General features: G+C 32.3%; 3 protein-coding genes across 4 annotated transcripts in view; all 3 read right to left on the bottom strand.

Moving 5' to 3' along the window:
- Positions 1-549: 549 nt before the first annotated feature.
- Positions 550-3,568, bottom strand: LOC130899228 (serine/threonine-protein kinase mos). Of its 2 annotated transcripts, none has more exons than XM_057808997.1 (5): positions 3,459-3,568; positions 3,143-3,378; positions 2,705-3,084; positions 1,924-2,076; positions 550-768 (listed from the first exon to the last, which is right to left on the bottom strand). In XM_057808997.1, the coding sequence occupies exons 1-5, from the start codon at positions 3,566-3,568 to the stop codon at positions 631-633; spliced, it is 1,017 nt and encodes a 338-aa protein (XP_057664980.1). In that variant the 3' UTR covers positions 550-630. The 2 variants fall into 2 exon arrangements, with proteins under 2 accessions (XP_057664980.1, XP_057664981.1); XM_057808998.1 differs by having other exon boundaries at positions 672-777.
- Positions 3,569-4,588: 1,020 nt separating this feature from the next.
- LOC130899230 (39S ribosomal protein L46, mitochondrial) lies at positions 4,589-5,739 on the bottom strand. The gene is made up of 5 exons (XM_057809000.1): positions 5,420-5,739; positions 5,231-5,364; positions 5,035-5,177; positions 4,843-4,977; positions 4,589-4,789 (listed from the first exon to the last, which is right to left on the bottom strand). Exons 1-5 carry the CDS (start codon positions 5,659-5,661, stop codon positions 4,646-4,648), a joined length of 798 nt encoding a protein of 265 aa, XP_057664983.1. The 5' UTR covers positions 5,662-5,739; the 3' UTR covers positions 4,589-4,645.
- A 2,757-nt stretch (positions 5,740-8,496) lies between these two features.
- The window catches only part of LOC130899227 (acetylcholine receptor subunit alpha-like 1), a 50,530-nt gene continuing 32,307 nt past the window's right edge, over positions 8,497-26,719 (bottom strand). Inside the window, exons 5-10 of the mRNA XM_057808995.1 lie at positions 23,517-23,697; positions 18,561-18,662; positions 14,785-15,064; positions 13,766-14,044; positions 13,068-13,324; positions 8,497-12,832 (exon numbers count right to left, since the gene is read on the bottom strand). Coding sequence (XP_057664978.1) covers positions 12,629-12,832; positions 13,068-13,324; positions 13,766-14,044; positions 14,785-15,064; positions 18,561-18,662; positions 23,517-23,697 — 1,303 coding nt within the window. The 3' untranslated portion in view covers positions 8,497-12,628. The remainder of the gene's footprint in view (positions 12,833-13,067; positions 13,325-13,765; positions 14,045-14,784; positions 15,065-18,560; positions 18,663-23,516; positions 23,698-26,719) is intronic.

The raw sequence follows: 26,719 nt of genomic DNA, 5'->3' as shown, positions 1-26,719 counted from the left end.
GTCAAAGCCAAGGTTAGTAGAGGTTAGGTTGCCCGGTATCGTGGATACGAAATTGGGAAGACGTTACGTTACTTGTAAAAACATTAGTGGTTAACTCTTGCTTGGTAAACGCTTTTTTGGTTGATTTTTCATTCTACAAAGAATGGAAGACAGAAGAAGATACCCATATCCAATTAATCATTCATCTTTTCACTTCAATAAGCTCCAGTATATTTATACAACAATACGAACGATTCAATTAGGTGATGATTGCTTGTATATTTGAAATATTTCGTCAGAATTTTGTATAAGAGTCCACATTTATAAAAAAAGAAGACGAGCCAACTATAACTAATTTCTTTCATACAAGATATTCCTCGTTCTCTCTACTCTCTATAATCATAATAGAAGAGTGAATAATTTTACTGGAACTGATACAACTTAAATTAGTATATAGTGTTTCTTTCACCTCTATTTCCGAAATAGATGATTGTTACAGTAATAGTTTCAGCGATTCTTATTTTTTTGTGTAGAAGTTAACAATCCTAAAAGTATATCTACTTATACAAGTATGGTAAAAAAAAAACATTTATTTATGTGTGAATATTAAATTTAAATTTCACGCGAACAATGATAACTTTAACAAAAATTTTAAATGGTAGCCAAAACTTGTAATATATAAGCGATATTCGGTCTCTCATTAGGATTTTCATTCCAACATTGGTGATATAAATTGGTGAAAATGTCCATAGGCGCCTCCAAATCCGGCCGTAAATTCCATTTAACGACCTAAAATAACTATATTTCAAACTGAATTAATAGATAACAAAAATTAGTACATTTTATAAAACTATGCTCTCCACTGTGCTTGTCTGCCTGCTCTCGATAAAAATTACAAAATAAAGTTTCACTGTTTATATGAACAGACAGTTATTCTCGAAATGGGGTGATACCTGTTAAAAATACCAGAAAAAATCAAGCTGCCTGGTAGATTTCATCAAAAAAACCGTCCAAAGCATTTGAGAATTATTAAAACTATGGATGGTATTTCATTCCTCATTTTTAGATCTTTAAAAACAGAAGATGGCATATATCTATATTCTATTGATAGATTATAAACATCCCATTATAATATATTCTAAAATGTGACATCATAATTTTGTCTTATAACGACAATGTACTAGATGGTTGCAATGAGAAGAGAAGCTCATGTTTACAATAACTAAGATAAGGTTATGTTTACAATGAAGAAGATAAGATTATGTTTACAATGACGAAGATAAGATCATGATTACAATTAGGTAGAGAAAATTATGTTATAAATGAAGACGAAAGAAAGAGAATAACGAAGGTAAGATTATGTTTACAATGAGTTAGAGAAAATTATGTTTACTATGAGCTAGGGAAGTTTATGTTTACATCGAGAACGAGAAGATCATATCTACAATGAAGAAGAGGAGATTATGTTTACAATGACGAAGATAAGATTATGTTTACAATGAGAAGAAAAAAATCATCTTTACAATGAGAAAGAGGATCATGTTTACAATGACGAAGATATGCTTATGTTTACAATGAGATAGAGAAGATTATGTTTACAACAAGGACGAGATCATGTTTACAATGAAGAAGTAAAGATTATCATAATATCATTTTCAAAAGCTCAGTTATTCAAGAAAATAAAGTTTGATTTATAGAATTCTATACAACTATCAAATTTTTAAATTTGTAACAAAACTAAAATTGATTGTTGGGAACAGTTTAGTTTAGAATTCTACTCCGAAATGGAATGCTTCTGAATAGACGGTTTGAAACCTTATTATTTATGAATAAACTCATTATTATTCATAGACATAAATGTCTTAATTCTGTATTTGTTGTGGTCAATTCTATGGTACTATTTCTTTGAATTTGATAAAAGTATACGCTATTTTTGAAAATTACCTTATATATAATACACTCAATATTATCAATCTCTTTATACGGAAACTTTCTTGTTTTCATTTGCCAAAATGCTACGCCCAAAGAGTAAACATCTGCTTTTTCAGTTGGTGTTTTGCCCAACAATATTTCTGGAGCAGCATAATGAACAGTTCCCTGGAAACTACAATTTACCAGTTTCAGATTACATAAGAAATAATTTATTTTTCAAGCTTCTCTTCAGAGAAGAACCAATAACTAATTTTACTATCTAATAAAAGACAGGTAGCCTTTGTACAGTATAAAACCATTTGAAGATTAAATTGATTAAAATAAGATGACCTTATACAGTTGCAGATAAAGTTGCTTAAAGTTATTCATCTAGGAATATTTTTATCTTAAAGAAATGTCAATAGTGGATCTATAATCATGAATATTTGTAGTAAATGTTTAGGTTTCTTCTAATTAACTCTTTCTTTTTGTTCATAATTTCTATCTTTTTAAGCATTAAATTCAATTTATTATAGATACATCTAATTTTCATTATGGTTTAGTTTTACATTTTTGTTGATATAGTTATTGTCTATATAAGCTCCACAAAGAAAAATAATTTAAACTGAATTTCTTTTGGAAAAAGACCTTACTTTTAATGAAAAGAAGAAATAAGAAACAACTCAAATAGTAGTTATTAAATCATGACTTCAGAATACTATTTTTTATAGAAAAAGAATTGGTTGTACTAACCCTCATGAAAAGTAAATTATTTATCTGAAAACTATAAAAAAAACTTACTTCCAATACTTACATGAAATTCATAATCATTCATGTTTTCATTCACTTTAACGGAATTTCCAAAATCACATATTTTACACACCCCTTGACAAACTAAAATGTTGCTTGGTTTAATATCCAAATGTAGAATACCGTTTTCGTGACAATATGATATTCCTCGACAGATATCTTTCGCATACTGCACACATTCAATATCAAATAACGAATTGTTAATAATATTCTGCAAATTTATACAATTTGGAAGGTACTCCATTATTATTAGGGAAAAGTTTCCCTTCTCATTTCCTATTATTTCTAAAATTTTCACAATATTTGGGTGATTAAAATCTAGCGCATTTTTCTCTCTATGATCCCCACAAAATCTTTTCACCAATTTCATTGCCACCGATTTATCTACAACGACAAATAACTGATTTAACACTCTGTTTGTTAAGTAATTTCAATAACTCACCCTTATACATAGCTTTAAACACTTTCCCAAAACTACCCTGCCCCAAAATATTGAAGTATTTTTCCCCTTTTAAACCCCTTGATAGAAGTTCTAATTTGTTAGGTGTATTAATAATAACATCCCGTTTCTCCTCAGTTGGATCAATTTTTTCACATACTGGACTAACGTGAATTTTTATTGGTGATTTTATTTGATCACAATCCAGAAAATCACATTTTCTTATTTTATATTTTGATCTGTAAAAGATAGTTAATAGTTAAATTATTTCTTTAATAATAAAAATTCCTATCGTGGTAAATGAAAACAAACAACTCACCTGTCAACATTATTCACATGATGATTCAACACATTTAAATATTTGGGAGAAACTGGAGATAATATTTTGGGAAATAAAATTTTTGAGACATTTTTCAATGGAGTACTCATATTCACAATTCGAAATCAAACAAAACAAACAACAATTATTGATGATAATTAATACTAACCTCTAAAAAAACTTAATACAACTTTTTGTTTATACTTTTTTATTAATATAGTTAAACCATCAGGTAAATATTAATCCCCTGTAACACATTCTATTCACAATTGGGTTAAAGAAAAATTAAACTCAACAAAAATATGGCGAAAATTCCAAGCTTTGCATGCACAAAGTTTGTTATTAGTTCAACACCATCGCTTATTGGAAACAAAGAAAAATAATATAAATTCAGAACCTTGTAGTACCAAATTATACTGAAATTTAACTATAAAGACCTCATGTTTCTTCAAGTATTTTTAAAGAATAACCACGATATTAATGGTCTCCACAGCAAAATTCATTTTCGATTTTTTAATTTGAATAAATGAAAGTTTTCATATGAAGGTGATATTAAACAGTTATAAAATTCATTATTTAACTGCTAGTATTCTAAGTGGATTTAACAAAAAAAAAAAGGAAATTGAAACAAGATCTGTTTACAGTTTAACAATATCTTGGTATGATCCAATCTTATTTCGAATAAAAAGATTACAATGATTGTAAATTGTGATGCTGATTTAATTTAAGTTTTTAAATGACTATCAGTTACACTTCAAAAATATTCTACTATCAGCTGGCGTTGGCATACTTAGATGTTCTTGTTATTCTGTTTTCTTTTAAAATTTTGGCAATTGACTTTTCCCAAGATTTGTTTGGGCATCCTTGTTTCCTATTTTCAATTTCTCTAGCTTGCTAAATACTTTTTGTTGGTCTATTGTTCTTCATTTTAGAAAGGAGTCCAAACCATCTAATCTGTTGTTTTTCAATTACTTCAAGTACAGATTCTATGTTCTAGTCTTCTCTTATTGTTTCATATTCAATCCTTTCTGGCCTACTGTAGATTACCTTCCTTTTTCATCATCCTGTGAGACTATTAGCTTCGAATGTTTTATTATTAGCATAAACTAAAGTATAAAAAAAACGAGAGCTTTGTAACAACTATATATTTATTAATCATTATAAGTTAAATATTTATTTTATTAGCTTCATTCATCTATCAAAAACTGTTTAATGCTGGAGTTATATTTAGGATGAAATGCTTTCTGTAATTCATTCCTATCTAGCCATTTATAATCCAAATTTTTCTGGGGTGGTTGACCTTTAAGGTACCTCGCAAAATATATGAATACCTGTAATAAAAAAATATTAGTTAACATTTTGATACAAATATTACTGCTCACACCTTTGCCCCAATTGAATTTTTTTCGTTTTTAACCTGAGAGGGGTACCTATATTTGTAGAATCCACATGGTGCATTTCCATATATTTGAGCCTTTAGTTCAGTACCTAAGCTATCTTTTAAAATCCTTTCTGCACTCTACAACAATTATTAATACAAATATGATAACAATTACATAGATTATTGAAAATTTACCTGTCTTAGTGTTTCACCATCTTTTCTAATTCCCTGTGGAAGTAAATATAGTTTTTTATCCCCAACTTTTTGGTTAAGTACAAAAACCAAGTGTTTATCAAGTTTTCGATCGAGAGATTTTAAATCGTTATTCCTATCTGCATCTGAAATATATTTTTGATATAATAGATTGTAAAAGATTGGAATAACTGCTTACCTGTTACTCTGTCTTCGGCTTTAAATTCTTTGGCTTCAGTAGACCATAAATCTTCCAAATCTTGAGCTGTTTGTTTTAAAGTTATTTCTTTATCGTCTATTTCTCCCCCCTGCTTTAATATGGTAAGATTTTTGCTAAAATTTAATATTTTTATAACTACAAGACACAAAATATTATAGTTATGCTTACACTTCAGCTTCGTGTCTCAATTCAAAATTTGATTTCAAACTATTTTCAAAGTGCATATCACTCATTAATTGTTTATATTCTTTCTCCAAGTCATTTAATTCGGCAGATACAACTGGTTTTCTTTCTAAACATACTGCTGCAAATAAATCCCATTTTTCACCATGAATATTCTGAGTCTGTGTTCTGAGGCTATGTTTCAATTGATTATAACCTTTTAAGAGCAAAAATCTTTTCGATAACATTTTCTCCAATTGATTTTAACACTCCTAAATTAAACAAAAACATTGAGGTTAGTAAAAGGTGAGTAGAAGATCACCAACTCTTCTTTTTTTATTCACAAATTTAGTTTAGCAACTACAAACATGAATGTGTAATGCCGGTTGTATATCTTCAGGAAATCTGTATATGAATGTAGTAATTGTAAATGAATTGAGGTATGCCGAGTTAAAAAGTTTAATATTGTTTTTTCATAGTAAATATAACCTAAACGCAATTTACATTGATTTGGGTTTGGCGACACCTTTATTTAATGTATTTCGATGGAAACTTTTAATATAGACAGATGTTCTCCTTCTTTCTACATTCTTTATTTCCAGCTCTTTCAAATACTTTTTACACAGTTTCGAGGAATGCTCGGGATCGTTGTCTTACTGGAAAATAAATATTCTGCCATCAGTTGCAGACCAAAACGTACTATTTTGACCTCCACAAAAATACTCTTCTCTTAACCAAGGTGCGCACTGAAATGGTGGGGTAGTGGTGAGGTATTGGAATGGTACATGGCATAGCGATGGTGAACATTTGGCGTGGCGATGGAATAGCGGCGAAGTGGTATGAAAGTGATTTAATGCGCACTGCAGTGGCAAACAACGTATGGTGTCACCGATTTATCAGTTCTGTCCAGAATGTCCTCAGAGGATGAAGACGCTCTTTTATTTGCACAGCTTGGTAACCTAAATGCTATAAATCAGGAGAAGAAGAAAAACACTTTTGGAAATTTGGAATTTTTAACGTTTATAAAAAGGCTTTGAACTTGGACGACCAGAAATTCAAACTTTTCTATCGAATGAGGAAGGTGACATTTTGCAATTTACTGACAAAACTACGAAGTATGCTTCAAAAAAAGGATACAAACTTCAGGAATTGTGTTTCTCCCGTCGAAAATTAAACGTGTTCGAGATGACTGGCAACAGAATGGCACCACGCCACCTGCAAACTACCACGTCACCACTACTCCGTTTTGATGCGTGCGTCTTCATTTGTTTACTTGGTCACCACGCCACTGCCACGTCACTTGCTGATCACTTTAGTGCGCGCCTTGCTTTACATTCATAAATCTCAAACATGACATAAATCTCTACCCCACTGCAACCTTTAATTTTATTTTGACGCCTTAAAAGAGGTTTCTTCATTGCCACGGTTTCAAAAAAGGCCGGCTTCTCTATCCCCTTTTCACTTAAAGGCAGATCTCTAGATTCATAGATCTGAGTCGCTATCTCTGAGCCCGTGAGCCGTCGATCACGTTTGATACAATACGTTTATCTTCGGCGGTTGTGATTTTTCGAGTCCTTCCTGAACGTTTTCTATCGTCAAAGCTTCTGGTGGATGTATATTTTTTCACGTTGTAGTCCATGGTATGTCGAGGTATTTTTGATTCGACGGAAATGGTACGGTTACTTTTACCTATAGACTATGAAGACTTTCAACCTATAGTTCCTTGGTTTTACCTATTTTAAAACTTACAAGTCTGAATTTGCGAAAACGAAAACAAATAGTATGCGAACGTTACAAAAAGATGGGTTCAAAAAGTATAAAATACAGTACAAAGGAAACTGGGACTAAACTACAATCATAAACACCAAAGAAATAATTCACATTTGATGAATAATAAACAAATCATCGGTACTTGCAAGTCTTGACTTGTCGCTCTCAATGCCAACATATAAAAATTTCACACGTATAAAGTAAACAACGGACACTGCTTTTTTTGGTTTGTAAGACACCATTTCGACCTTCGCTTGACAATATGAAAGAGAAATTTCTAAAGTGTATTAGTTTGAAATTTAATTAATGCATTACTACTATAAAGTTGGTTTGATAAAGTGATTTCTCTATAAAGATGCGAAGTATTTTCGAGTACTTTATTGTTGTTATAGAGTATAGAGTACAATTACCTAACGTATAATACTTTATTATAAATAAAGTACGGGTGGCAACTCTAGTTATAAGTGCATTAATTTTTATTCTGTAATAACCATGTAATGTCTTCTTGCAAGCCAATAGAATGTGGAGTGCCCCACGGCTCAGAACTAGGCCATATTTTGTTTCTTTTGTTTATAAACGTCATCGCCTATCTAGACATCAGTGATAAAATATGTCGTATTTGTAGTCGACACTAGTTTTGGAATTGAGTTCCTCCTGTTTTGCGCTGAAATCAGTTTCCAAAGAACTGAACTTATCCACTTCCTCAACAGTCTATTATGCCCTTATCGAGTCGCATCTCCGATATGTCCTTCCCTTCAGGAGTACGTGTGGTGCGACTCAATTTGAGCGAATCTTCAAACTACAAAATAGGGCTCTTAGATATTACTACGAGTAAACAGCAGAGTTAATTGGCGGATCTTCTTTAAAAGATTAAAAATTCTGACTCTTCCTTTCTTATTAATCTTTGAGTCCGTTTGCCTAATTCGTAAGCACGCTTCTCCAATTTCACGGCTATCCACTTAGGAACGCGGAGCTAATGGCTCAATATTATACAATGCAGATAATGCACAATCATTTGCCGATTGAAATCAAATCGATATAATCTTTTCCCGCATTTCGCAATAATTTGAGGGCATTTTTTTTGAAAGTACCTTCTATTCTGTAAACGACTTCAATTCTAATAATAATATTTAATTCTGGGCATGCTGCATACTGTTTTAATTTTGATATGGTTATACTATTCTTTGTGGTTTGCTTCTGTATATTGAAATTTTATTTTATTTGTATCTTTATTTAGTTATTTTTATGTTTGTTTTTGTTTACATGGTGTAACAATTACATTACCTTTCGAATAAATATAAATAAAAAAACTGTTTACTTAATAAGAAAATTTTATTAATCGACTCGTCTACATGTTATTTCTTACAAATGAAACAATTATTAACATTATAATATTATTGATTTATCAATTACATAACATAACAATTACTATGTTAGTGATTATCATCGGTATCGCAATTTTAGTCTTGCAACGGCGACTTTTCTGCTTTTGTCAAATTTTGAATACCTACAATAATAGTTTATGAACACCTAAAAATAATAACAATGAAGATTATTTAAAATAAGATTAATATGCATTGTGACTGGTCTCCAATTTGATTAAAATCATTTCGAATAAACAGAATCTGGAGTTTTGATGTCATTATTGATATTTAAAAGTGCTTCTCAAATTTGAACTACTAAGATGTGAGAAAATAGTGTGTTAATAACATGTCGTGTACAAAAAACTTCTGAATATTATATAAGGCACAAGCTCTAATTATTTATTAATTAAAATACGTATTTTAAATTGAGACAGTAGCCACAAAATTATTTTTGAACAAGAATCTTTTTTTACTCTATGAATCAGTTTAATAAACAAAACAAATAATTTCAATTGAATGATTTTTTAGATAAATTAGTAGATTTTAATGTCATATTTATTCCAGCTTAAGATTACCAATCGCCTCAAATTAAGCGGGACACTTCCGGATTATACTAATCGCAACTTTTATTCAAATATCTCATAGAAAGTTTCAGTTAGCATAGCTGCCGATTGAGTGCTCAATATTCAGCAACAACGAACGACGATTTAAGCCTTGAAAATATCGATTGAGTTACGAAAAGATGGAGACACACAGAGACCACAGAACACACCTAGGGTATTGATTGTCTCTCCATTCTGGAGATAGTCAATGAACAATAAAATACTGAATCCATAACCTTCCCAACTGACTGGGAAGCTTCGGATGTGGTTCACCGGCTGCAGTCCAATCAGATGATGATCGTTTTGATTCTGAAGTGAAGTGATGGATCTATGTTTCATCAATTGTCACATATCGACGCAAAAAATATGATTTATTACATGTAAACATGGCCGAACACTGCTCTGAATCATCAAAACGTTATTGCAGCATCGAAACTGACTTTTTGGCGCGCAATCTGCAGGTATATTTATGTCGTAGGTCAATAGACAAGTTGGGATTTTAGCTAATATCCCATACCTATTCTCCTGGAGTATTAGCTAAATACCGGACAATAGATTATTCGTCGAAGAATGACCAAGCGTTTATCTATTCTCCTGGGACTTTAGCTAAAATTCTTTCAGCTTCTTTTCAAAATTTTCACGATCATCAATGATCTTCTCCATTCTAAAGAGTTTTTACAAATGACTTTTCAGTTAAACTGATTAATAATTTACAAAATTGGACAAGACACTGTATGTTCGACAGAAGCGACAGCACGACTGATGAATCTGGAGACAATGAGAGAGAATTGAATTTGGCTTCGGTATTGGCCCTTTCGCTAGAAGTATAGAACAGCAGATAAGCCTTTTTCAATAGATATTCAATTATCCGAATTTTAGCTAAAGTCCCAGGAGAATAGACAAACGCTTGGTCATTTTTCGACGAATAATCTATTGTATTTAGCTAATACTCCAGGAGAATATGTATGCGTGGCGCGCCATCAGCCAACTGCCTATTATCCTGGGATATTAGTTAAAATCCCAACTATGATATTTATATCAACAATACCAAAATGAATAAAATCCTCATGAGTAATTTAATTATACATAATATAGTGCATAATGAATAATAGTACACAGAAATTAAAATTTCAATAGCAATTTGTTATTAGTAATGTATTGACACTATATCTGGGAAACACTAACAGAAGAAATAAAAAACGAAGAAATGAGTCAAACAAGACTGGACACATATGGACAACAAACTGTAAACAGAAGTAGGAAAAGTTGGCGTAGAAATAAATCAAGAAAAAACAAATTTCTATATGAAGATAACAAAACAAGACTAAATACCACTTTGTAAATTGTCCTGTAATAAGAGGTCCTGTTCCGCATCGTCCATATCTACTTGTGAAATGTACTGTACAAAGATTTCATAAGGGAAGTCATCAAATCATACTGTGCGTCTCCTAAAATCAATCTGTCCATTTGAAGAAGTATTAGCAGACAAATAATTGATTGAACAAATTCATAGTTGTGCAGAGTATGACTAAAAGTAATGTAGTGCTTCAGTGGAAGTCTCGGGGATGTTCTGCTTCATTAGGGTAGAAAGTTGATGACCTTATTACAGCTGGCTGAGTGATTGTCAGATTTTTTTGCACGTGGATATAAATTTCTGGTGCGTTCTTTGTGAGACTAGTCAGAGTACATATTCATTTTTGTCACAATGATTTCGAAATAATATAAGAGATATAGTTTATAAAATTAATTAAATGTACTGTGGGATTTGAAATTAAAGTTATCTTTAAACTGCAAACAATGCAAATAAAAGATACGAAATTATTATTCAAGTACTGAGAATTTGACATTAAATACGATTTCTATACAGCTGTCAATAAATAGTAAACATTTATTTGCTGGTATTTTATTTATTTTTTAAATTTTCATTACTTAACAGAAAGTATAACAATTGGAATATTTTAAACAATTATTTTATAACAAACATATCTTAGATCAAGCAATTTTTGTAATCATTAACCACTGTTATCCTTGTGATTGACTAGAGAAATCAAAATGAATGAATTTGTTAATTTTAATAGATGATATATGACCCAACCCCAACCACAAACATTTTATTCTTCTTTTGTATCAATAGTAATCAGTAACTTCTAGCGAATAACCCTGTACGTATTACAAACATTGCCACAATATGATTTTATGATTAAATATTTGAAAACTAATGATTTTGATTCATTCTAGTGTGGTTTTTCATCAGTAAAATGTCATATTTTATAATATTTTTTGATTCCCAAACTCCTATTTCTTAATATTTTATAGACAATAGACATTACAACATTACAACGTTCTCAACAAAGTGCTCCAGTTTAATTAACAAATAATTCAAATGACAAAATGAATTTGATATATCAGATTCCAAATTTAATCTAATAATTCATTCAAAATTAAAATTAATGTGCAGTATAAATCCTGGTTGGTAAATTTTTGAAATTGTGATACATCATTCTTCTTTTTTTTCTATAAGTATTGACACTACTTTTAACAAGCTTTCATCGTTTAATAAACATTGAAAAGGTTCGATAAAAAGATTGAATCATTCAAAGAATATAGTATATAAGAATGTGAGAGTTTTATTAGTGGGATTGTGGCAAAATTAAACACCAACGTGTACTAACTCTAATATATTTCGAACTTATATCTTCTAAGAAACATCTGACGCTTGATACAAAAAATCAATACGCTTAATATTTTCATCAAGTGTCAATTTGTTTTTTAGGAGATATTAAAAAATTTATCATACCGCAATTCTTAACTAACCAGACGATGAATACATAAGTATTCCAAAGCTCGGAATATATTAGAGTACACTTTGGTCTTTAATCTTGCCACAATCCCACTACGAAAACGTTGATAATCTAGCTGGCAAATACTACGTACCAATTCACGTATGTAAGAAGTTAAAACACGATTCTACAAGAAAAGAACTGTATTATTTGTTTTAGAAAAGAAAATTGATGAAATTGTAGAAAATCGGGGAGAAATGATATTTTTTAGTGACGTTAAACAGCTGTAAATAAAGTGTGAACTGGAAAAAGACAGTTAATTGTGGGCTTACGTGAACCATGTGTTTAACTGTATACTAAGAGACGTGATACGATATGGATTACGAATGCTTTATCTCTTTATTACTCTCTCATTCATTAAAACAGACTATAACTTTCTACGTGTCACGTGTCTAATGTGCCACGTGTATGGGTAATAGATGAATTTTTTAATGAAATATTTTCTATGTTTGTTGTGCTGACAAATTTTGGAATTTGATATCAATAAAAGAAATTTGAACAAAACAAAAATTCATTTATTACAAACATAAAAAAAACCTCTATACTCGTACGTATATAATTTCTATTTCGTGATTTTTATTTATTTTAATGGTTTTTTTATAGTAAAAAATAGACAGCTGAATAAAATCTGTGAGTGATTTAAAGTTCCTCGGGAACCATTTTGAGTAACGCCATTTTCTTTTTCGCCACTTTCGAAATGAGTACGTCGATAGGTTTCGTAGTGTCGTACAAAGATGGAGCGTTGAAGATTATTATGCCAGTGCCAACGATGCAAGCCAATGTGAAAATCCACAAAAATAGTCTGTCGAGCACCATTGCTACATATTTCCAATCTTCGGCAACCTTCAAAAAACAAACAAAAATTTATGATCAGAAAACGATAAACTACTACGAAAACTATGAGTAAATCGTGTCAAAATAATGACGACATTTGACGTATAATACAGTAGCTTACACTGAGAGAACAAGCCCGAATCGCCATACTAAGAAAAAAAACTTGCAGTTGTGGTTTAAAACAAAATTTGAAGAAAAACGTCTTCGAATCTTTATCAATTTATATCATTACCTCTATACTTACATTTTCAAATGAATCCTTATTCCTAACATGTTGAGCAATAAATCTGGAATCGGCAATTGTTTTTTCCATATCATGGATATCCATCTTGTCGAACGATGGACTTATATCGCTAGTACCATCGAAGGTATTTGTCCTACAACTTGCAGGACTGTACAGATCTTCATCACCTCCCGTAAGAGGTAATGGAAACGGGGGTTCTCCAAAACAAGAACCCAAGCCCCCGCTGTGAGGTACTTCAAACCTAGGGGGTGGAAGACCTGTAAATAAAAACAATTTTTCAAATAAGAATATATATTGATAAGTAAATAAAACTATCATTTGTCACACAAATATTTACGTGCTACGGCAAACATGTGATGCATGTATTGACGGATAACATGATGACATGAAATGAATCAGTAAGAATCCAAAAGTTGTGATGAATCAATTACTTTCGTAATGATGATAAATTTCAATAGAAAAATATAAGAGAAAAGTTTTTGTACGTTTATTAATCAATTATCTCAATGATATAGGTATTTTCATTCGTTTATTGATGAAAAAGTTAACAAAACAATACTAAAAATGTATAATAAATAGAAAAAAGTCTATCTCTTAAATATTTCATTCAATTTTGTGAAATTTAATCGAGCGAGTTGTGTGGACTTTTATTAGGATATCGCTTAAACGGATTTTTCAATCAGTTGTGAATCACTTACCTAAATCGAAGCTATCGAACGAGGCTTTTTCGTATGGTTTGCAATTATCTATCATCGGAACTTGAATGACATCAGTCAACATGCTGTCTTGACTTCTGTCATCGTCTTCTTTCCGAGGACGTTCGATGAAGAGGAATTTCGGTAAAAATTCAATAAAAAAAACCTTAACCCAAGGTGCTAGCTTGTGTGTGACGGGTGATCGAAAATTTACATTTAGGACTGCTATGGTGACCACTACTGACAGTGTGCATAACAACATGGTGAAAAGCAAATATTTACCTAAAATAAATTTGCTAATTTAGTCAGACCAACACAATAATAATAATCAGATGATAAACTCATTTTGTTTTACGTATCTTTAAAAAAAATTAACCAAAACATACGTTTTTCTCTTTTCTTCTGATTTATTGATCTTAACATTCGAATTTTTGAAGAAATTAATTTGTTATCGACCTCCCACTCAGATTCCTGTTTGATTATATTTTAAAAAATCATAAATTTAGTTTTTTCACATGCTAGAGCATAAGGTCCTTTTTATTAAAATCTATTCTACCTACTCGTTCCTTCTTTTGTAAGTTCCATCTGCCAGGATGCAACCATCCCGATTTCCATAGATCTTCCAGTATCTTTAATATATTTTTTATTCGTTGCGCTTTTTTGGATACGCAGTTTATGCCAATTTATTATTTTTTCAATAAATTTATTTGTTGCTGAAACTTTTTTTATTGCTCGCAGCCGTAAATATTAATTTGGAGAATAATGCCCGGAGATAGTTTTAGTTTTTACTAATTTAATTCACAATGTGCTTCCAGCTCTTCCACCTTTTTTAATTAACTTTTAAAGTTGTTCGTTGAAAAGCTGAGGAAGAGTCTCCAGCCGGGGAAGTAAGGTTACAAATTGGCGCCCAATATGGGGCGTTGGGCGGAAACTTTTCAGATAACCCTTGTATTTAAACGATTATAAAGAAGTTTTTTATCTAGTGTCTTAAAATATTATACGATTATATATATTTTACTTACCTAGCAGAGGCACTGTTATGGAAGTTGGTGGAATTATCTCCACCAGTAGCAAAAAGAATACAGTGAGGGACAACAAAATGGAAATTGATAAAGATACTTTTTCTCCTGAATCTGACGGTAAATAAAATACTAAAATGGAAAGAAATGATATTCCTACACACGGTATGATTAAATTTACAGTGTAAAACAGTGTTTTTCTTCTCAGGGTAATATAGAAAATGATGTCGGGATAGGATTCTTCGCAACAACTATAGTACTTCTCATTTCGCACGGCTGGTACCTGAAATGAAACACAATTTTTACTTATAAAAACAAAAGTTTCATCCAAAAAAACCTAAGTGAATATATCAGTTTATTTACTTGATGAAAACCTATAAGCGAAATTCCATTGCAAAGTCGATCAGTTGCATAACCAACCCACAACTTGATGCGCTCAGTTGCAGTATGTAGTGGGATTTAACTGGAGTTGTATTCATTCTTGCGCAACACGTTATACACCATGATGTGAAGACTACGAGGTGTGCTATAGCGCACCAGCTGGGAAGCAGCCAAAACGACGCGCCAATTTGGGAGCGAAGTCTCATTGGCTCTTAAAAGATGCGTAGAACGAGTCGAAAATGAGCCCTCGGAAAGAACACACCTTGTAGTCTTTACATCATGTAATACACCATGGGTTAGATCTCGAGTAAATGGCTTTATTTCGGGACTCCTCAAGCTATATATTTCTTTAGGACGATGTGAATGGATAAAAATATACTATAATGAAACTTAAGTGATTTTGTCCAGAATGGAGGTTTTTTACACTTTTTTTTAAGCCTTGTTGAAATATTTAAGTTGTTCAGAATATTTTTAAAAATTGAAACGTTGCAAATTTTCTTTAAAGACAATAAAAGTAGGTTAATAGGGTATAGTAAGGACATCCCTAAAAACGTGATGTAGTACTTGGTGATTCATATTTTTCTTGTGTCCCGTTCCAACAATTTATCATTTCAGTTTGGAAGCTAATAAAACTAAAGGAAATTTGACAAAGACCATAAAACTTTTCATTGTAAGTTTTTACGGAAACATCTAAACGTCGTTGCACGTATATTCTTTCATTTTGTTTTCCAGTTTCAAGTTTCCTTCATTTTAAAACCTTTATATCTTGTTATTAAAAAACGATTCATCTTCGGATTAGTATGAACAATCGATTCTCTTGGATATGTTTCTCTTTGTAGTTCCTGAGGTTATCTATTCAACAGAAAAAAATTCAGTTTACAGAAGCTCTGTATAACTGAAATAGGAAGATTTGAAGATCCAAAACTCATACATAGTCATGCGGAGCAGTTATTTCAGTACACAGACCATCCACTAGAGTGGTCACCCTGACCTTCACCTAGTGCCAGTTAGGATAGGTAATATTAATACGATTTTCATGCACTTGAGACAAAATTCTCTCGATTCTTTGGATTCCCTCAGTGCGTATCGATCTCGTTTATACACTTTCCTTCTAAAAACTCTTTTTTTAAAAACACTTTAAACGCGGGGGCCAGAATCCATTTTTCCCCATTATGAACCAGTCCAGAGCATTAGAATTGGAAATCAAATTTTGATACGAATTCGAAATCTCTTCCAAAATGCCTGTAATATCTGTTTTACTTTCTCTACGTTTCTGTAAGCCAAACTGATGGATTTTATTTAATAAAATTTTCTAACAATCCAGTCAGATTTTTCTTATAATGCTTTTTATGTTTAGCAGCAAACCTACTGGACTTCCTTGCATTAGTATAGTTACGTTTATATTTTCAATTCCCCTGAATCATTCTCTCGTATTCAGATAATAAAAGAGCTTGTTTCCACTAATAATAAATCGGGTGGCTTAGATTTTCTAATGATTAACCATGATAAATAGTAAACAGAAAAACAACTTTTCTATTAAACATCAACGCATGGAAACGTATCGTCACACCTCGCCATGCTGTAGCTGTCATTTTCGTATAAAGTGAACAGGTTATTTCGAGTTTTCAACAATTAATACAGTTCGTTTTCAGTTTAATTTTGAAAGAAAGGTATAATTTGTCATAGAATCAGAATTTAACAAAGCAAACAGCAACTCATAGCCACTTATTTGATGCGAAACCTGAACCAAAATGCAGCAACTGCAATTGCAAATTGACTATACGAGGTCTGGCTATTAAATAAAGAGACTGCGCGCCTAGAGGGCGCCGTAGACGGGTGGGGTAAAAAACAAATAGTGCGTTGGGTATCTAGATATCTTGTCTATGCACGTCCCAAAACACGTTTCCGTCACTATTATAGTATTTATAATACGAGGATTTCATTATTTATTGAAAAACATAATTGACTAACATAAACAAACATGGCTGTTTAGCAAGGTGTGACGTTATTCAAGACAATCTTGGTCTTTTCCATGGTCAATTTCAAGTTCCTTTCTAAAAACTCAAAATACTATAGTTTTAAGCTAATTTCCAAATTTTATTAACTAGCCTATTATAATATTGGAAATTTTAGGAGACATAACAAAGCGCCATTGGAAATTTCTATCGCGTTCAAAAACGCCTATTTTGGGAAGAAATAAAAAGATACTAAGCTGATAGGTCATCCCTTATTTTGAGAAAAGTATTTGGAAAATTAGTTCAAACTCATTAGGGATATTTCGAAACATGATAAAACTAATTTCTGCAGATTGGATAAACTAATGAACGAAAAAACTTCATTCGCACCTGTATTTAAACAGATTATATGTAGTGTAGTATGTCATTCTACTATATTTTAAGCTATACAAAATCGATGCTATAATTATAAACTCACGAGAACAAGAACGTTCCTTTGTAGTGCTCCTAACAATAGCTCGTGCTACGCTTTTTTTATAATTACAATAGACTTTTCTTGTACTAGGATATTTATTCGTTAATATTTCACAAAACAATCTTTATTCAGACTAAATTTAGGCATACACGATAAACATTAACATAACCTTTCAGCATTTACTACTATTATATTTTGATAACAAAGCCCTTTGTCGTGTGTTTATTGGCTACTCAATTCCTATTTGTACAACGGATCTGCTCAATAATCATTTCCAACTTTGTTATATTTAATTGGTTAGAATCAAATTAGGAATATTTTCATTAGATCTTGCATTATTAAATCAGCGAATTTGCTGCTTCTAATTTGACGAGCGAGTCCGACTTGTCGTTGCCCATTACTCACCAGTTCTTGGAAGACTCACATTCCAGCAAAACTCTTTTGGAATGCCTTCAAAAAATTAAGACTTTGATTCACTCTCAATCCTAATCTCTCCAATTTCGTGGCATCTCAAAACAAACAAAGTGGCCTTAGTAATGCCGCTAAGATTGTCACAGTAACCATGATGGTGAGGAAAAGTTGTGGATCTATACTGAGATATTAACAGTAAGAAACAGTAAAATCAATTGAGTTGCATGATAAGCATGAGCTAAAGGTATTGTTTGTTTCCAAGTGGATACAATTGATTTTATTAAAAAAATTACCATAAAAAAGAGAGTCTCTTAGGTCCACAGAGTTTCTAATCAGGTTTATTATGAGGAAATAGAAGATATAAAGATGTAGAAGTACTAGTCGCAGTCACAGAATTAACGTTTGCTAGCTGAATGGTATAAAACTTACTGCACTTTATCATCCAGTTATCATCCTAAAGTTTTTTTTATGTAGAATGAATAACTAATTCTCTTATCTCTGTTATAAATCTATTCCGATAATTGTTCACTTATTCTATTTTGAAAAATAATCCTTACCTTCATTATGTCCCATTCTACTGATATGTAATAATCCTGTAGGTCGATTCCGACGTCAATGTTATTAGAGTCCTGGGCTTGCTTGAGATGCCTCAAGTCAACCTACAAAACAGAGGATTTATTGCTACAAACAAATCGATTTTTCTTATAGATGTAGAGGTTATGGAACCCCAGAGGTTTATCTAATGCATTTAGTCCTGAGGGTATTATTTTGAGAAAATAAAATTGCCTAGAGCCGATTGGTTTCGTTCAGAGACGTATCGTATCATTTGTTTTTATAGAATATGAAAGCGTTGTAATAAATATATGAATGTGAATAATTTCTTATTTTCCTCATTTTACGGAATTCATATTCCTCACAAATACATCTTCTAAAAATATATATATCTCTTTCACGAAAATACATTCATTTGATATTTTCTTGTTTAGCGATATAAAAAGACATAAACATTGTCATTATCCTGGCTGATCAGTTCACTTAGTTTACAAAGAAAAACGCATGGAGACATTCCATACATATATATAGTCAAGTGAGCTAAGGTTGGGGTTTCTGGGGGGTCAGTTGGGGTTATGAAATGATTTGATTTGATGTTTGGTAAGCTATTCTTTTAAAACCAAGTTAACGGTCCAGATGGCAGTGTTTCCAAGCACGAGGACAGTTTTTTCCGCTTTTTTGCTGTTGTTTACAAAGTATTTTATCTGAATTTGTGATATTTCAGCGACGTAACAACTGAAGAAGACTTGCAAAATATGATTAATTCCATTCATGCTGACATTGCTGGTAATGCAGAAATGGAGCAATCGCATCAATCGGAGATAGAAATTGTTACAGAAATAGAAGAGGTCATAGAATATAGAGCTTAGCTCTAAAGTAGATTAGGTCCTTATTAAATGATTCCAAGTTTTGTACCTTTTTCATAAAAAACAAGGTCTAGGATAGTAACAGATGAGGACTAACTTTTATACCATCTTAAAAGTGTGTTTGGTAGTTAATCACACAGTCATTCAGCGCCGGTTTTATGATCCTCGTAAGAATATTGGATCCGAGACTACAATAGCTTTCAGCCGATAGGCTAAAGCTATTTGGATGGTTTTGATGATCTCGTGAAGAGTTTCTTGAGGTTATTTCACAATTTTGGTTAGATAAAGTAGTAAGACATCTTAAGTATCATAAATAAGAAGCCACATGAATTTTTCCACTGACCACGAATTCCGTTTTTAAAGGTTTTCGCGACAAGATCATTCCAAAATAAACAAATACCTAGATATGTCTGACATAAAAAAACTGATGGGGTTTGCTATTTCAAAAGTTTGGATTGATGGATCAGAACGATTATTAGACCTCACTACTTGTTTTTGTAACAGAGGGAGATCGATTAAGCTCGGCCAATACTGACAATAATACTTGTCAGTGAAAATAACAAAAAATATATCACCCTACTGGCAATAAAGCTATAGCAAAATGCACAAGTTTTAATGGTAATATCGGTGCACCGATCTACAAAAATACTAAAAGTATAAAGGCTCGTCGCATGGCGTGGGGTGGCGTGGCGTGTGGCTAGTGGTTTTCAACCTCACATTGTTGTGTACACATTTGTAATACGCCACGTGACGACACGCTGAAAATTTTTCAGTAGCTTTGATTACGATATAGAGAGCACTGGTAGTTTTTGGTGTTGTGGCTGTGGTTTTGCGCAGCAAGAGAAAAAGAAGATTTTGAGTCCATAAAATCGACAAAAATCGTGAAAAACATGTATTGATCCGAGAATTGGAAGAAGATCCTAATTGTACTTCCGAACAGGCAAGACAGGGGCATTCACGCGTCTTGACACGCGTCGGTTACATCTCAAAATTTGAATCGTTCCACGTGGGAATGCGTGTGGTGAGCTGAGTATGTACGCAAACAATTGAATTAAATGGAAAAACATATGCACACATATTCGATACGTGGCGTGGGGTGGCGTGGCGTGGCAGACAAATGAAAATATTTCGACGTAGCTTCTAGTTTGATACTACCATTTTATCGTAAAATGAAACAAACCCGCTTCCTCTAAAGTCGTTATGAAAATAAATGCGTTTATTGGCCAAAATAAGATAAACTAAAGTTGTTATTTTGTTGACTGTCTCTCGATGTTCCCTCAAAACATTAACTTTTTGTAAATATAAAGATTCGTTTTCGGTCATGATTTAATTCATTAGAATCAATGTAGAAAGGCATTAGTGGCACAAATATAATATGCTCGGTTTTTTGTGAAGCAATGCAAAAATCTGAAAATCTCATTTTATTAGTTTTAATTTACCAGAGAAAATTCAGGAAACTTTATTTTCTTGAAATAGAAATGGAATTCGGAAGCAAATCCTTGCTGAAACGAGTTTTATATTTTTAACAATGACCTTTTTATATCCCTAATATAGCCCGATAAAAGTACTGGTTCCGGATTGCCGTATCTTGATCCGAACGGATTCTAAAATGAAGTATAAATTTATAGATGTTACCGCAACGAAAACCAATCAAAGTGATATAGGATGGCCTATTTTTTGGAATTGTATCATGCCATTGGTGATGACCTCATTTATCCTGAAAGTCTTCCTTTATATTTTTGTGTAGTAAGGTTTACAATTTCTAATATTACAGATTCTTAACAGAAAACTCTAATTTGTTCAAAAATATGTCGTAAGTAGGCTGTTTAAAAATTTCCTACCGAAGCTACCATTCATTTAACAAATATTTTCTGTAGTCAATTCGTTTAGCGAGCAAATTACGTGACCCAAATCAAAAAAATCAAGCGTCGCAATGTATTGGATGATCATAGATATCCTCCACACCCGAAATTACAATTCCCCATTTTTGTTTCTTGACATTCTTTCAGCGGATGCGTCTTACGTTTGATCAAGTCGTCGCTGTGCACAAATATAGAGCTTAGCTTAAAAGTAGATAAGGATTCAAAAGCATAAAAAAACTTTTTTCATACAGAACATGGTCCTGTGGTCCAGGATGTCGCCCCAAATTCCCCCAATTCAAAATTGTCTTCCCCAAAATAATTAATATACAGATTTATAATTAGCCATTCTTTGTCTTTAGGACAATGAAAATTAGAAAAAAATGTTATAAACAGAAAGTTATAAACAGAAAGTTAAATAGAACGAAAATAAAAAAACTAAGATAAATACATAGAAAGTCTTGAGACAGAAATTAACGTTATACTGAGATAATGAAAAGCTTTTCTTCATCTTGATGCGGAAAGAATGGGACGAGAAAACGATATTTATAAATAATATAAAAAGCATCAAAAGCATAGAAATCACCAAGTTATGGAAAGGTGGCGAGAATATTTCAAATGCACAAAACGAAAGTGAAAACTAAAGAAGAAAAGAACGAACAAATAAACCAATTCTGGAAGAAAAAGCTTAGACGAGATAAAAAATGCAAGGATCGAAAGAATAAAGAAAGAATGTTGGAGCGAAGATCCGAAGGAAACAGAACTAAAGCCCACTTTTTATTCGAAACGCGCTTCTTGTACACCAGCGTAGAATAGTAACAATGATTGCATAAAGTTTATATTTTCACGTGAATGCTCATGTTAATGCATCGTGGATGCACTTTGGTACATTAGAAGTATCTGGATGTAGATACGAAGATGTATTAATATCTAGTTAGCCTAGACCAGTTCCATGTATAAATTTTCCTTTGAAGATAAAGATAAAATGCCTGCAAAATGGATCCCTAAATGTTTGAATATTAATCAAAAACGTGCAAGGGTAGAAGCATCGCGTTCGATCTGTGCTCGATTTGAAAACGATGTAGACTTCTTAAACCGAATTGTTACTATGGATGAGACTTGGGTGCGTTTCTACGATCCAGGAACAAAGCAACAATCGATGGAATGGCGACACTCTGGTTTTCCAAGACCTAAGAAGTTTCGTGTCCAACAATCTGCTGGAAACGTTCTTGCTTCAGTTTCTTGGTATTGCCATGGAGTAATCATGATTGATTTTTTGGATAAGAGTAGAACAATAACTGGAGATTACTATTCGACATTACTGACCACTCTACGGGAAAAAATTGAAAGGAAAAGAGGCGGAAAGCTATCCAAAGGTGTTTTGTTTTTGCAGGACAATGCCCCTGCACACAAATCTCATGTTGCCATCTAAAAAATTCGTGATTTAGGGTTTGAATTACTAGAACACCCCCCTTATTCACCAGATTTGGCTCCGTCCGACTATCATCTCTTTCCTCAACTGAAAAAAAGTTTAAGAGGTCGTAAATTGTCTTCCAACGAGGAGGTAATAAAAGCTGTGGAGGTCTAGTTTGCAGAGCAAGAAGAAACATTTTTTTGAAAGGTCTAGAGACTTTGAAAGTTCGCTGTAATAAAAGTATATCCTCGGACTACTGACCAGATTAACATGAAATTTACCATGAGTCGCGAAGTACGACTTCATCATCATACCAATGTTAAAGTAATCCAGCTCCTCGACACTTGAGAAGACTCAAGAGTATTAAACCTTTGTTGCTGGTGGGGATGGTGAAGTGTGTTGATTAGTTTACAAGATATAATAGAAATCTGAGAATGCTATTAAGTAGTTAAAGGATAGTAGTTTGAGTTAGTTGCTTATTTATTTTAAGAAAAAATTATTTTTGGGTGATGAAAGTGGAAACATTTGAAAAGTGCAAGTGAATTATTCGAAATTGCGTAAACGTTAAAATGTCATCAATAAGATGACTGGACACCTTGGTCTAAAATTAATAAATTTTTATTATTTATATAAAAAATCCTCATAATACTTTTGAATTAACTTTGTATGTAAACTATTTAAAAAGTCGTCGTTATTGAATTAACTCGTCTCATTCTTAAAGCCGTACGTAATACATCATTTTCCTTTCGGTTATTTTTCATAACGTAACTTCGGAGACAGTCTATACTGAATAGAAAATTGAATCGATTTAAAAATTCATACCAAGTATCCGTCATAAGTCCACGAGCCGAATTTCATGAAACAGGTTTGTTCGTCGAAGGGGAAGTACTCGACATCAATTTCGCAGAATGATTTATAGATGGCAGGTGGCTTCCACACAACTGTACCCGTATGGTGAAGAATTGCTTTGGTCATTATCGTTACTTCATAGTTTCCATCCGCACTGAAAAAGAAAAAAGAAAAGAAAAATACGAACGATAAGTATCAACTTGGAATTTTGTTCCAACTACACCGCTATGATATAGGTATAGGTGTACAATTTTGTATTGCGTATCATGATTACTCGAGGCTATCATATTTTAAGCAACGGTGTGTTTTCTATCTCCATTGCTCCTTAATTTGCATTCTGAAGAAATTTTCAATGAAGTTTTAGAGAACGCTGATGAAGGCGTCTTGGTTATAGGAATACAATATGTGGTATACTGATGATAATCTTTCAAAAACCAGCTCGTTTAAAGAACTACAGAGGCTCGTACACTGTCTTGTTATAGTCTGTCAGGATTACGTACAGGGTGGGTAGTCTTGTGAAATGAATGCGCATGTTTTAAACTTTGATTCATACAACTTATCTCAACCTGCAAGACTTTAAAGAAAAATTCCCGCCATTCACGCATTTGGGAACAAGTTGTTGACATGTGGTTTCAGTTGTTTTACTGTTGATTTAGTTTACTTTCAAAAGACCTGCTCAAACTTTTGAGCTTCTATTCAACTTTATCAAGAGAAATCACAACGTATGTAACAACGTCCTTTAGCACTCACGTTGCTAATTAAATTGCTTAGAATTTATAAATTTTGTACTGCTGGAAAAAGCTCTTTAAAACAACATCAAGTTTATAAAAATCGACTAAAAACAACCGGCATTTTTTCACAATAAGGCTACAACTCCCTTCACCTCTTATTTGAAAAGATATACCAAACTTTCTGGAACGAAATTTGTTGAAAAAAATCTGATTATCGTATATAAAGTACCACTTAATCGGGTAATTTTATACATTAAAAACTTCCTCTAGTAGTGGACGTAGAATTTTGAAAATGAATTTCCACGTGTCCACGAGGCCACTTTTTGAATGTATTTTCCTCCTGAAGCTGTAATATAATCCGGTCCTGAGATATGGCCGACAGTCGTTCTTAGTTTAATCAACGACTAGACGTAAATAATCTTGTAGATTTGTGAAAATTAATGAAAACTTGTGCAATTTTAATAATAAAGAATCATCGATAGATTTCCTAACAATATTAAAGACGAATTTGATATTTATTCAACTGACGCATTGAAAGAAAAGTTGGCAAATTTCATGTTTATATAGTGTTAATTCATCTTGAAATTAAACTAATAATGTTTCTCATTCAACATAGCCAAATTTGAATTATTAAAACTACAAATTTTATGGGGTCATATTTTTAAACCAGGTAACAAATCTTTTCACTAGATTTCCTAATTTAGCAAAAAATATATAAATGAAGTCGAAAAAGTGTACATAGCAATATATAAACTAATTAGTGCATGAGCTCCAGCTGAAGATATTTCCAAGTAACAGTATTTTTCTAAAAGCGTTAATGTAATTTTCATTTCAATTGTTACGATAAAAACCAGCTTAACAACGGTCGAAATCGCATCTGCTTCACGTTAAAACAGCTAATGTTAATTTGTTTTGTTCTTTGAAACTTGAGTTTTTCAATTTAATTTGCTAAAATATGCTATTCACTATCAATACCAGCCACCAAACATATCCAATAAAAAGGTCAACTTGCATGGAAATTTCGGCAACACAATTTAGTTCTGCCGATTACCAATAGTGGCGCTAGTGTAATAAAAATGTGCCATTACTGTCAATGTCAATTGTCAAGACAGTTTTTTCAATTTCCCAAACGCTTTCCCGATGTGTATTCTAAATGGGAAGAATGTTGTAAAATTCAATGCTCAACATCAAATTATTGCTTGTTTGAAAATCATTCTCTGGAAAGTGATATTACAAATTTCCATTTATGAAGAACAAAGAATATTCATATGCTGTGAATACAGGTATAGTAGAGTTGATATTCCGAATGTTCATGCCTTTACATCTGGCAATTCACCTATAGAAGAGCCTTTGGAGTTTTCAAGTGAATTTTCAGATTCCATGATCGCGTACAGAGGAAATTAGTGGTTTCGACAAACAAAAATAGATTTTTTTGACAGTAGTTGGAACTAGTAAGAACAATTTAACAACTAGAGTGATAGTAATTTATTGAGTTCGTCCGAATACAGTAGCCAAAATATCAAAATTGAAAAACAGCAGTTAAAGACATTAAAGAAGATGTGTGAAATTGGATGTTTAACTACATGAACCGAATAGCGACGCTCTTTGACGTTGTCGTTATCTCAAGCCCGAAGGAAGGTTGTTAAAATGCTCTGAAGAAACGGAATAACGTCGAAACTAGTCAGTAATTACAACCTCTCGCAATTGCGAGCCATTGGGGATGTTAATATCGATAGGAAAGGTCGATTGACACTTTTCTGAGGAATTCTAATTCAATATTAGTCGTGGCATAAGCCAGGAAAGTAGTTGTTTTCTCCTTTATAGAACGGCAGAATACATTTTCGAAATATTGAATTTGGAAATTATTCCATAAGTGAAGCATTTTGTTAGGAGTGGGGATGATAGATCAGCTGTAAACACTGGGGATCACTGGTGCCGCAACAAGAGAAGGGAACACAATAGATCCTTTGAGTCTTAGTTTATATGACACCCTGAACTATATAAATACATTACTAGCAGCCATTATTTAGTCTGCACTTATATCAACCGATACCCGCATATATTGAAGCAAACAATGGTAATTTTGTAGTGCAATGGTTCTTCATTAACTTACATTAACCTAGTAGTAACATTGTATCAGTTGTTGTCAGAATTGTTGTCGTTACCAAATAATAACTGGAACGAGGTCCTGGTAATAATAAGAACCATTATTTAGTCTGTCACACAAAGAGAAACCTTTCTCAGAATCACAAGAAAGTAAGAAACTATCCTGAAGACATCGCAATCCTATCTTGCTCTAGTGAGATCATTAATGTCTACCTTGAGAAAAGTAAAGAAGCTCACTAAATGTTAAAATAAGCTTATTTAGACAATGTAGCAACAAAACAGTATTTACGACTGGTTTCAAGTGGAAATGAGGTTAAGAAGCGTTCGGTGCTTCCTTCT

Source organism: Diorhabda carinulata, chromosome 11 (genome assembly GCF_026250575.1).
Source record: "Diorhabda carinulata isolate Delta chromosome 11, icDioCari1.1, whole genome shotgun sequence".
NCBI classification, from domain to species: domain Eukaryota; kingdom Metazoa; phylum Arthropoda; class Insecta; order Coleoptera; family Chrysomelidae; genus Diorhabda; species Diorhabda carinulata.
Note: the sequence above shows the minus strand (reverse complement) of the source record. Positions and strands in the feature narration are given on the sequence as shown.

What these genes read in the sequence shown, in the direction of transcription:
- LOC130899228 (XM_057808997.1), bottom strand. Translation starts at nt 3,568, where the DNA reads ATGAGTACTCCATTGAAAAATGTCTCAAAAATTTTATTTCCCAAAATA. An exon ending in CATGTGAATAATGTTGACAG is followed by an intron (nt 3,379 to 3,458) that starts GTGAGTTGTTTG and finishes TATCTTTTACAG; the next exon opens with ATCAAAATATAAAATAAGAA. An exon ending in TTGAGTGTATTATATATAAG is followed by an intron (nt 769 to 1,923) that starts GTAATTTTCAAA and finishes TAGTTATTTTAG; the next exon opens with GTCGTTAAATGGAATTTACG.
- LOC130899230 (XM_057809000.1), bottom strand. Translation starts at nt 5,661, where the DNA reads ATGTTATCGAAAAGATTTTTGCTCTTAAAAGGTTATAATCAATTGAAA. An exon ending in AGCCGAAGACAGAGTAACAG is followed by an intron (nt 5,178 to 5,230) that starts GTAAGCAGTTAT and finishes AATATATTTCAG; the next exon opens with ATGCAGATAGGAATAACGAT. An exon ending in AAAATTCAATTGGGGCAAAG is followed by an intron (nt 4,790 to 4,842) that starts GTGTGAGCAGTA and finishes TTTTTATTACAG; the next exon opens with GTATTCATATATTTTGCGAG.